At 38.1% G+C, this 10,948-nt stretch overlaps 1 protein-coding gene across 1 annotated transcript in view; it reads right to left on the bottom strand.

The window, feature by feature from the left end:
- Positions 1-1,248: 1,248 nt before the first annotated feature.
- LOC138001474 (EGF-like repeat and discoidin I-like domain-containing protein 3) overlaps positions 1,249-10,948 on the bottom strand; it is a 16,016-nt gene continuing 6,316 nt past the window's right edge. Inside the window, exons 4-5 of the mRNA XM_068848091.1 lie at positions 4,472-4,619; positions 1,249-1,277 (exon numbers count right to left, since the gene is read on the bottom strand). Coding sequence (XP_068704192.1) covers positions 1,249-1,277; positions 4,472-4,619 — 177 coding nt within the window. The remainder of the gene's footprint in view (positions 1,278-4,471; positions 4,620-10,948) is intronic.

Genomic DNA, 10,948 nt, shown 5'->3' with positions numbered 1-10,948 from the left:
CTGACATCTTTGGACGAAAATACACTTTACTCTGTTCAAGTGACTGCTGAAACCAGTGTTTATGGAAATCCATCGGGCACTAAACAAGTCACAACATTTGAAGACGGTCAGACCTTGATAAGTATGGCCGGTCAGATCTTATGGATTTTCAAGACGAGTTTAACTGTGTCTCAACTTGACTGATGTGGTTTGACTTCCCTCACCCCTACTTCCTAGCTAAAGTAGATTGTTCAAAATTAATAATGATTATTTTTTGAGAAAGTGAGTTAAAAGTTATTGGTAGGAATGAAGATGCTTACTCCTCTACTTTTGTCAGGGGACATACATGTAAGGGTACTGAGTAGGTCTTCCACTGTCATTTGTTAATAAACCAGTAACTTGTATTTTGGTTAGGGTTAGGGTTAGGTTTTGACACAAAATTTTGTTCCTCCTCCTTTAATTTTGGCTGCATGTACTGTGTGTGTGTGCTTCCCTTCCGTGTAACCAATTATTAACTTCAGGCCTTTTGTTTTATTGCCTCCTGTTGTTTGGGAGACATATCTGTTTCATATCTAGTCCGCAGTGCGCGTTTTGTACCTGGTCCGCATTTTATACCCGGTCTGCAGTCCAGGTCTGCAGTCCGCACTCCTTGTTTTATACTGACCGATTTGATATATACCTTGCTCTTGCCCAACTTTGCCTTTTTTCCCGGAGGCTTTCATATTTGAATACTTGAGATTGCGGAAGGTCTCGGTTGTTGTGAATAGGGGACAAAAAGAGCTTGGAAGTTCTCTAATACCCTTCTCGATTGCCCAGATTCCCCGTCATGATCTCGACGAGCATAGGGGTGCACGTGGGAATTTTGATTTGAATTTGATGGCGCGAATTGAACGCAATCCTCTGTGCCTTGTTGATTTCTTTGTTGGTTTAAGCTAGATAGATTACTGGAATAATGCTGGAGGAAACGGGTTGCCTCTCGTAACAAAGAAACGGCTCTCTCTCTATTAAAGGAACCTCCTCCATCCTCTGCCATGTTGGTGGTGGAATACATTAGATTTTGGCAGGAAATAAATTATCCCAATAAGGAGTAATGCCCAGTTTTACTTGGTTTTGCCTCAAAAACGGGTTACTGAGTGCCATGCCGAACAAATGTTTCCATGTCATAATTGCAAGTCGTAAAACCACAATTCAGTTTTGAATTCCATAACTGGATGTCTGAATAGCACAAGTCCATAACCGAATTGTGACAGGAATCGTATCTTGTGAGACTCAATATTCTAATGGCACAATCGTGTATCCTGCGAATTTAAATCAAGTTGCACAATTGACAATTTGAATGATAAAACTGCAAGGCTGACTTGCACAATTGTAGCCTGCGTAGCAAGCGTCCCTGTTCGACAGAAGAGCTTCGAACCGATTTTCTGCAAACTGGCTGCGCGAAAGTTGGGGCAAGAGACTGAGGGAACGCTTGCAAGAAGACCCCCTATTTTTGAAAAACGCCCACCTTTTTATGGTTGACTTGACACACGCTGATTGACGTCTTATTAACAAATTAGCCAATAAAAGATAACCATGTTAACACATGTTGGCTTCCGACAAAACAAACCGAGGCACCGAGGAAACACCGAGTGATCAACGCACTGCAGAATTTGCCAGTGTGATTTTAAATGTTAAATTTGTAACGGCAGCTTCTAAGCCGGGTACGACTGGTTATGTTTCTTCTGAGAATTTGTTTAAACCATCGAAAAGAAACTTACGGGCAAATTCTAGCTGATATTTGCAGAGCGGTTGGAATAGAAGTTATCGAAAACAACAGCCAATTTTCAGAACTTGTAAGCAATCCGTGCGCTCGTAAAATACGAAATTTAGAAACATATAAACTCGTACAGAGTTCGATGGGTAGTAAGTAAGGCCGTTAAATGCAAATCTCCAGCAAAGCTGACCATGAAACTATTCAAATAGATTTAAGTTTAAAACTAACGACGATTTCAGTGCAACTTGCTGGCTATTTTGTTGGTGCAGAGTGGTTGACGAAATGGATCGTACTAAATCTCCTGGAAATTACAGGCAAACGTCCTCGCTAGTTTGATAATCCACAGTACGTTTTTGGTCAAATCGTCACGAAATCGTAGATGAAATAGCAAGCAAAAGTGCTTTAAAAAATCGAATAACTTTACAAAGGAGCCGCTTTCTTCTCACAATAATTAAGAGAAGATTTAACAGGCTGCGTAGTTATCTTCATCTTGTCTCAATCCATGATTTTGGACTCAAGCTTACATCAGGCAAGGTACGCAGAGAATTTGACGAATTTCCTTGATCCTGAAACATGTGGATTCTGATAGTTCGCAGGCATTTTATTAATTCATTCTGCGTAAATAAAGTATCTTTTGCAAGCGAGCGAAAAGCTCACTTCAGTTCAGTCCAAAGTTTTCGTCGACAATAAGCGCTGCCAAAGTTTTGTTAAATAACGATCGAAGCTTTTGCTTTTGATGAATTACGGAAACGCCATAGTGGCTTCAGCTGACACGTAAATAATATTGAATTTCCCTTGATGGATATTGTCCAAGCAGTCCAGATTTTCATTTAAATTACAGGCTGTCATTCCCATAGAATTCACCTCAACCACTTACTTGATCGCGTATTATGCTTTGAAATGGAGAAATCACGATGATACTCGAGAAGCCGGTTCTTCGTTTTAAGTTCTTTTATTTCGCACTCCGCACATCATCACAAACATCTGAAAAATTAAGCTTTTTCCGAATCCTGTTGGCAAAACGGCCATTACATCTATACAGTTAAAGAGATGGCGCATTGACAGTTCTTTTTTCCTTTTCAATGTAAAATCCGAGACCCGATTCGCTCAGCTTCGACACACGATTCAAAACCTTCCACACCTTCCACCACTTCCTTTGTCACGCTAGAACTTAGGACAAATATTTTGCTCCAGAATTTGTCACCTGTCAATCATTGTGACTGTGCCGCACCAATCAGAAGCCCCCGTTCGTGGGCGAACGGGTTTCTCAAAAATAGGGGGTCTTCTTGCAAGCGTTCCCTCAGTCTCTTGCCCCAACTTTCGTGCGGCCAGTTTGCAGAAAATCGGTTCGAAGCTTTTCTGTCGAACAGGAACGCTTGCTACGCAGGCTAGCACAATTGAAAATTCCTCTAATGTCAAACTACATGTACATCTCTGAATTGCAGAATTGAATATTGGAATGTTACAACTGCATGTCTGAACTGTACAACTGAATGCTCAAATTTCAAGACTGCATGTTGAACTGTACAATTTAATATTGGAATGTCAAAATACAAAATTCAGTTTTGACGGAAATCACACTCCATAGAAAACCCCTTTTTAGACAGTTCATAATAACCTACATGTAGGTTGAAACGAGTTGACCTGAAAGTACAGTATATAATTTGACCTGCAACACACCCACCAATCAAGTGAAAGACACACTGACGCTGGGTCCAGCTTCAATGGACCCTCCATGCCCCAGTTGTTCAAATGATGGGTAGCGCTATCAGCCGGATAAATCATTATCCAGTTGATAAGTCATAGCAAAACCGACTGAGTTATCCAATGGATAAATATAGTACATTCAACTCTCTCTTAACAGACACCTCTGTAAGACGGACACCTCTACATGATGGACACCTGGTGTTGGTCCCGGCCGTTTCTTAGTAATTTTACTATAACAAAACTCTCTATAAGACGGACACCTCCATAAGACGGTCAACGGACACTTGTGAGGTGCTGAATGTGACCGCAAATTACGACGTTTAACGACGTTTAATTGACAGCTCTTATCTTGCCGCCGGAATACATACAGTACAAGTTAAAATGAAATCAGTCATTGTCCCATTCAAAAAATAACTTGGAGGTGACAACCAAATTGTATTGTAATCTAAAACAGGTAGGTTTCAGTCAAGTAAATAACTTAAAACAAACTTTAAACAGAACGCGTATTCACTATGCACAGCAGGTTCAGCATTATTATCTTAGAATTCCTGGGGTCATGTTACGTCGACTCTCTATGAGCCGGACACCTCTCTAAGACAGACAGCTTAGGCCGGTCCCAATGATCGTCTTAGAGAGAGTTGACTGTAATTAACATGTATCATGATGGATAGAGTTATCCACCTTTTGAACAACTGGGGCCAGATCCCCAAGGCCCTTCGCCTTTAAAAGTTATCTGAAATGCTATTCCAGTGAGCATTTACATGTAAATCACTGCTTCACCGTGACTGTCCAGTTTTCTACAATTATTATTATCATCATCATCATCATCATCATTATTATTATTACTATCATCATCATCATCATGTAAAGTAGACCTGGGCTCATGCATCTTTTCAAACAACCATGCATACACCAATTTAATTTCCAATTACCAAGTCTATTCACTATACAAATGTACAATACATGTACTTTAATGAAACGGTAGATTTGTTTCGGTTGCCAAGATCCCAATATAAAAAATAATAACTATACCTCCTGTGGAATTGCAACCATAAAGCTCCATTCTCAGAGCACACCTCATAGAGCAGTCTGTAGGATGTATCCTTATGAACTTCCCAAAGACTGAAGAATTAAAAACAACTTTAACAGTACTGTTGGCATCTACATTGGCTTGAAACACCTTTGGAAAGAGAATTTGAAAAAAAAAGCATTAAAATGATGCTCTATATTGGACTAAATTACACTTACATTGTACACTATACTTGAAATGCAATTAAAACCAAAGCCCGCATGCATATAGGTACATGTATGTAGACCTGCAAGCCAATTTTTCGCCAGAAAACCCAGATCATCCTTAGATAAACAGAGCCTTCTCAGCTTCATTTCAATACAAATTTGTTGCACAATCATTAGTAGAGTTTTTAACTGTAACAACGTGTATGTATTTACGGTAACTTATCAATGTTGATTAAGTATGCATACTGCACCTGTAAAAGACGTTTTAGTTCATTAATTTTTAATTAAACCTTAAGACAGAGAAATAAGTACACAGAACTTCCCATTTCCTGTCATTCATCAAGGTAATTATTAATCAGTTACTAAGGCCTTTTATAAACAGTGGTTATTGCATAACTGCAGAGATGTCAACTCATGGATCTATCTAAAATCTGGAGATTTTTTAATTAAAAGTAATCAGAAGGGCAAGATGAAACTTCCTGCAAAGTTTAAAAAAATTCTGTCTTGTGGATTCAGAGCCAACTTAGTTCTGTTATTTTTTAAAAGGCGGCTCTAAATTTTTTTAAACTTTGTCGAAAGTTTCATCATGGCCTCCTGATAACTTTTCAGCAATAAAAAAGGTGGGGTCACTAAGCTCGTTTTACAGAAATGAGTAACTAAATCCAAAATATAGGGTGTTTTTGCTGGGTTTTCCTGTTGCCAAGGTAACTTATTACATCACAATAATGATCATATCTTGTTTGGAAATAATTGGTGTTTTATATGGTACCATAACATTGCTCTACGTTACGTCGTGCAGTATTGTAGCATCATGCGATTTAAAGAGAGTGTCTTCCAAGTGTTGAAACCCTTTTGAGCCTCCTTTAACTACATTGTATGTGTGGTTGAGTGTTTCTTTATCATAAACTCCATCATTGGTGGTGCTAACTGAAAGTTTATCTTGTACACTAGGGTGGCTAGTCTAACTTTATATAATTTTATCAGAGAGCCTGTCCCAATGGGTTAGCTGGTATACATAAGGTGAAGAAGTGTCCTTTGGTAGGTTATATACGATTCTAGCTGTACAACGGTGTAAATTTGCCTCCAGGGCTTCATGTATTTACAGACTACACCACATTTGGTTCTTTTGAGTTGTATAAACTTCAACGTAAATATCGAGGTCGGCATCAAAAGAATTCAAAGGTGACTTGGTTGTTCCCAATATGTTGAATCGACAAATGCGTTGAAGAAGCCTGAGCTCCTCAATTAATTTTTATTTCAGATGTTGAAATGGGCGAATTTGAGGTCCATTGGGAAGGGACACCCAACGATAATCTTCAGTGAAATATGTGTTTGGGAGAGTCAAACTGTTCTCAGAATCTTGGTTCTATGCTGCCTAACAGCTATAGATATCTTTACTAAAACATTGCCTAAAAGATTTGTAACCGGGAAACAGTAGTTCCTTGCATTTTTGGAAGGGTTATTTTTGCAATTTTTTGGCACTTAAAAATGTCACCTAGCAGTTTTGGATGAGAAAATGGTTTGGTTGGAAGTTCTTAGAGGGTAATGTTCAGCTCGCAATTTCTGAAAAGGAGATACATTGTATCATTCCCTAAAATTTTCGGACAATTTTACCTTCAGCTAAGATAAATTATGCGAACAGCAATACTTAGAAAGCACTCAAAAGACATTCTTAATTTTTCATTCAATAAGGAAGCTATTATTAATTTTACGTATTCATCAAGTCCACTATTAAGTTTATTTATTATTATTTATTATCTTCCTTGCATTTTTGGAAGGGTTATTTTTGCAATTTTTTGGCACTTAAAAATGTCACCTAGCAGTTTTGGATGAGAAAATGGTTTGGTTGGAAGTTCTTAGAAGGTAATGTTCAGCTTGCAATTTCTGAAAAGAGATACATTGTATCGTTCCCAAAATTTTCGGACAATTTTACCTTCAGCTAAGATAAATTATGCGAACAGCAATACTTAGAAAGCACTCAAAAGACATTCTTAATTTTTCATTCAATAAGGAAGCTATTATTAATTTTACGTATTCATCAAGTCCACTATTAAGTTTATTTATTATTATTTATTATCTATTTTAATCTATACCTGCTTACAGAAGTACTGTTATGGGGTATGTAGAGAGATGGGACCTACACTCTTTAGTGTCTCCCCTAGATATCTTATCCTAATTATCCCTACATGTATGGCAGCTTTCTTGTAATTGGGCATATGGAGAATTGTAATTGTAATTGTTTTAGTCTATATTTTATTTCATATATTTTAAATAGTTTTACATAGCAGGTCCACATCAGCTGATAGCTGCCGATGCAACTATTACTTTAGTAATTTTTGTAATTTTAACCTGCTTTATCAAATAAAGAATTGATTGATTGATTGAAACAGATCATATTTTTCTATCTGATAAGAACATCTCTTTAGACAATCTTTGTAACTTTAATACAAGGAACCTAGAAATGTCTCTCAAAGGCGTTTGGCTTAATTTGCTTGTTGGGTGCCCTTGATTGGGGCTGTGTCAAGATCACTAGCAATATAAAGCAGATAATCATCACGCTGTATCGTTGCATCAGGCCTAGTGTCATTTTCTATCCAATGTTGCTCTTGTTTGCGAAATAGCGAAGCAAACGACTCAACCAACACACATGTGATATTCAGTTCAATACAAGTGGCTCAATGACCTCCTGGAGGATAACATGGAATTGAAACCTTTCATTGTGTGCACTTGGTACAGGCCACCTGGGGTGACTACGGAAATTATAAATAATTTTGAAGATGTAGTGCAAAATCTTGATCGCATCACGTGGAGGTCAACATACAGTATTTCTGCACGTTTAATGGAGGCTGCACCTATAAGTTACTCACAGCTTCACTGTCTTAATAAATCTGTCCTCACCACAGGAATATTTCCAGATGCTTTGAAAAAAGATAGAGTTTCCCCTGTATTTAGGGAGCATTCACAAAAATAATGGGGTTGACAGGCCTACATGACTCCTTGTACATGGTCTGGTTTCCTTTTCCTTTGTCATAATTTTGCTCTCTCAAGTAAATATTTGAATAGACACCTCTTTTAGGCACTTCCAGTAAGATTTCATTCAGGAATGGTTTTTGTTCTACAAGACTTTAGATTTGGACCTTCATACTACTGTGTGATACATGTGCAAATTTTTTCTTCCAAGAAAATAATTCGTCTTGATGATATATGTTTACCATGTAGTTTCTTAGTGTTGATTTGCTCTGCAACAGACCAGGGTTTTCAATTGAGGCTGCAGGCTGGATGTTTTGGCCGGACTACTGGTTTCCCATTCCATGTCCGGTACTTTGATGCCAATATTTGCGCCAAATCGCAAGGCACCTTGCTGCCCCAAAAATGTCACGTCCAGTGCTTACAGAAATATGTCCACTACTTTTAATTACAAAACTCTCGAAAACCCTGTCTCTGCAGAAATGTGAATGTGACCTTTAGGCCTCACGCATTTTGCACCAATTTAATTTTCAACCGATAGGCTTGTCGGGGTTACAAGTGAGTGATTCTGCTTGTAAAGCTTTAACCCAGGCCCAAGCTCTTTTTGTTCTTGCGCGCCTGTTACATGTAGGTTGTGCCATGTATCGGTGAGATAGCTGGCTTTCTAAAGGCTTGCCACTTTTCTGCGATTTTCTGTTTTTGCCTTAATTTGTTTTGCTCACTTCTACATCGTGTATTGGTTTTTGGCCATGAGGTACAGCTGTAGGTTGGGGATGTCTCAAGTTTTAGGGATACTAAAAGGGGGTCCCTGAAAATGTTGAATGCTCAAGTAGGGGTCCTCCAAATTTCTTAGATGGTAGATACTGTCATTTCTCATCAGGTTCCCCCCCCCCCCCCACCCCCAATATGTTTTTGTGAACATTCCCTTAAAGAAGGTCCCAAGTCTGATCCTAATAACTATAGACCAATATCAGTTCTGCCTGTTGTCAGTAAACTCAATGAAAGAGTTGTATTTAACCAACTATATCAATATTTCAGTCGTAATTCCTTGTTAATGGAATCCCAATCTGCTTTCAGACTCATGTATTCCACAGAAACAGCTTTGTTCGAGGTTGCAAATGACTTACATTATAATATTGATATAAATCTTTTAAATGGCAGAATATTTCTAGACTTGAAGAAAGCTATAGATACCATGGACCATGACATCCTATTAGGAAAGCTTAGACTCTATGGATCAATTCTCAATCTATTAGGTGGTTTCAGTCCTATTTACACCCTGTACTTGGCCGAAGACGGGTAACTTTTATAGATGGGACCCAATCTGATTCCTGTAATCTGACATGCAGCATTCCACAGGACTCTATTCTTGGACCTCTGTTATTTACATGTACTTTTTTTTAATGTCCTCCCATCATGTAATTTGTTCTCAAAACCCAAAATGTATGCAGATGATACTAGGTACTCTTACCTCATCTGCAGACAACCCTTATATCCTTGAACATAAAATGAATCGTGATATGGAATTAATTATTAAATCATGGCTGACAGCAAATACATGTACAGGTAAGTTACCGTATCTTTGAATGTCAAGAAAACAAAGTACATGCTTATAGGGAGCCAACACAAATTATCCCAAATTCATGACAACTTTACAGTTGAGTTAGTAACACACCCCTTGACCAGGTTGTCAAATATAAATCCCTTGGAGTCCTCATTGATGCCATTCTCTTACATGGTGGCCACACATTGATGCTACGTACAGTGTATCTCAAAGAAAATACTCGCTGGTCTTGCAGCCCTCAGGCGAGTTAGTCCTACCATACCACATGAAACTGGAACACGTATGTACATGTATAATTGCGCTTATAATGAACTATTTTATTTACTGTACATGTAGTCCCCTATGGGGCTGCATTGGAAAGGGATGATCAGACAAACTTCAAAAGCTGCAGAATGGGGTTGCAAGAATTGTCACATTTTCCGGTTATGGGGATTGCTCAGAGGATCTGTTGGATGAACTTGGCTGGGAAAAACTAAAAATAATCCATACCATACTATACCATACCATACTTAGAGCGGATTTTTGCTTTCAAAAATGCATTCCCACATCTCAGGAACTCACAATCAAATTGTTATACCCCCAGACCAAGAACTGAGTCTGTGAAAGGGAGCCTATCCTACAGGAGATCTGTTCTACACGTATGGAACAAAATCCCCTTCAAGACCAGACAGCATCCCAATTTGAGCAATTTTAAAACTATTTATTAAATGGGAAAGATTTGTTAACGCTTTAATTACGAAAGCTTTTTACTCTTAATTTTTTATTGCATTTTATTCTCTTATTTCAATTGTTAGGCAGTTACTGTAATTTAGGTTCAAGTCATCATTTTGTGTTCAAGTAAAGATTGATGATGATGATGACAGAGTTTGATGTATCGTTGAACATTGTACAGCATGAGCAGTACCAGGCTTGGTGGTTAGAAAGTAGATCAGTCTTGTGCTGCTTCAGAGTAACACTGCTTCATTTAATGTGGTATTTTGATCCACAAGAGCCACAGATAACCGCATGATGGTTCCGGGTGATGGTTCTTGAGCAAACTTGGTCCATACAGGAGACCAGTAGATTCATAAAGTAACCGGGACACTCCCAGATTATCTCAGGGAGAGTTGACTTAATTTTCCACATTAGACCAAATGAATACATGTGTCAGCCCTTTTCACTTTCAAAGCATGCAGTTATGATGTACTGTACAATATCTTAAATAACCATGCTCCCAATTATTTGAATACTCAGTTTTTTCTGTATGATGAAAGTCTAAATTACAATCTTAGAGATTCTGAACATTTAAGCTACATGCACTCACACCACAGCGATATACTAATTATAGTAAATAATTGTCATAGCAGAACTGTACTGTTATGGAATAATGTGCTAAAAGACGAAAAGCAATCAAAATTGCTGAATGAATTTTAGGATTTTAACACCCATAGTGACCAGGGCTCGAAATTAACGAAAAATCCAGTCGCATTTTGCGATGAGATACGAAAATTTAGTCGCAATTTTGCAAATATTAGTCGCAAAATCGCCGCCCTGCATTGTGTTATCAGCAGTTTAGCAAAAAAAATGAGCCCGCAATACGTGTGTGTAAAGAAACCGCTGAAAATAGTGAATGATCGAAGGAATGGAGCTGTGCACGTACATGTAACATCGCAGCTAAATCACTCTACAATTGTAAACGCTATCTTCAGAGAAAATGCACAGCAAGAAACAAAATAATTTTGTCATTTATTTATTTATTTTAG

Source organism: Montipora foliosa, chromosome 4 (genome assembly GCF_036669935.1).
Source record: "Montipora foliosa isolate CH-2021 chromosome 4, ASM3666993v2, whole genome shotgun sequence".
Classification (NCBI taxonomy): Eukaryota; Metazoa; Cnidaria; class Anthozoa; order Scleractinia; family Acroporidae; genus Montipora; species Montipora foliosa.
The sequence above is the reverse complement of the archived record's forward strand: the minus strand, read 5'-3'. Positions and strand labels throughout refer to the sequence as shown.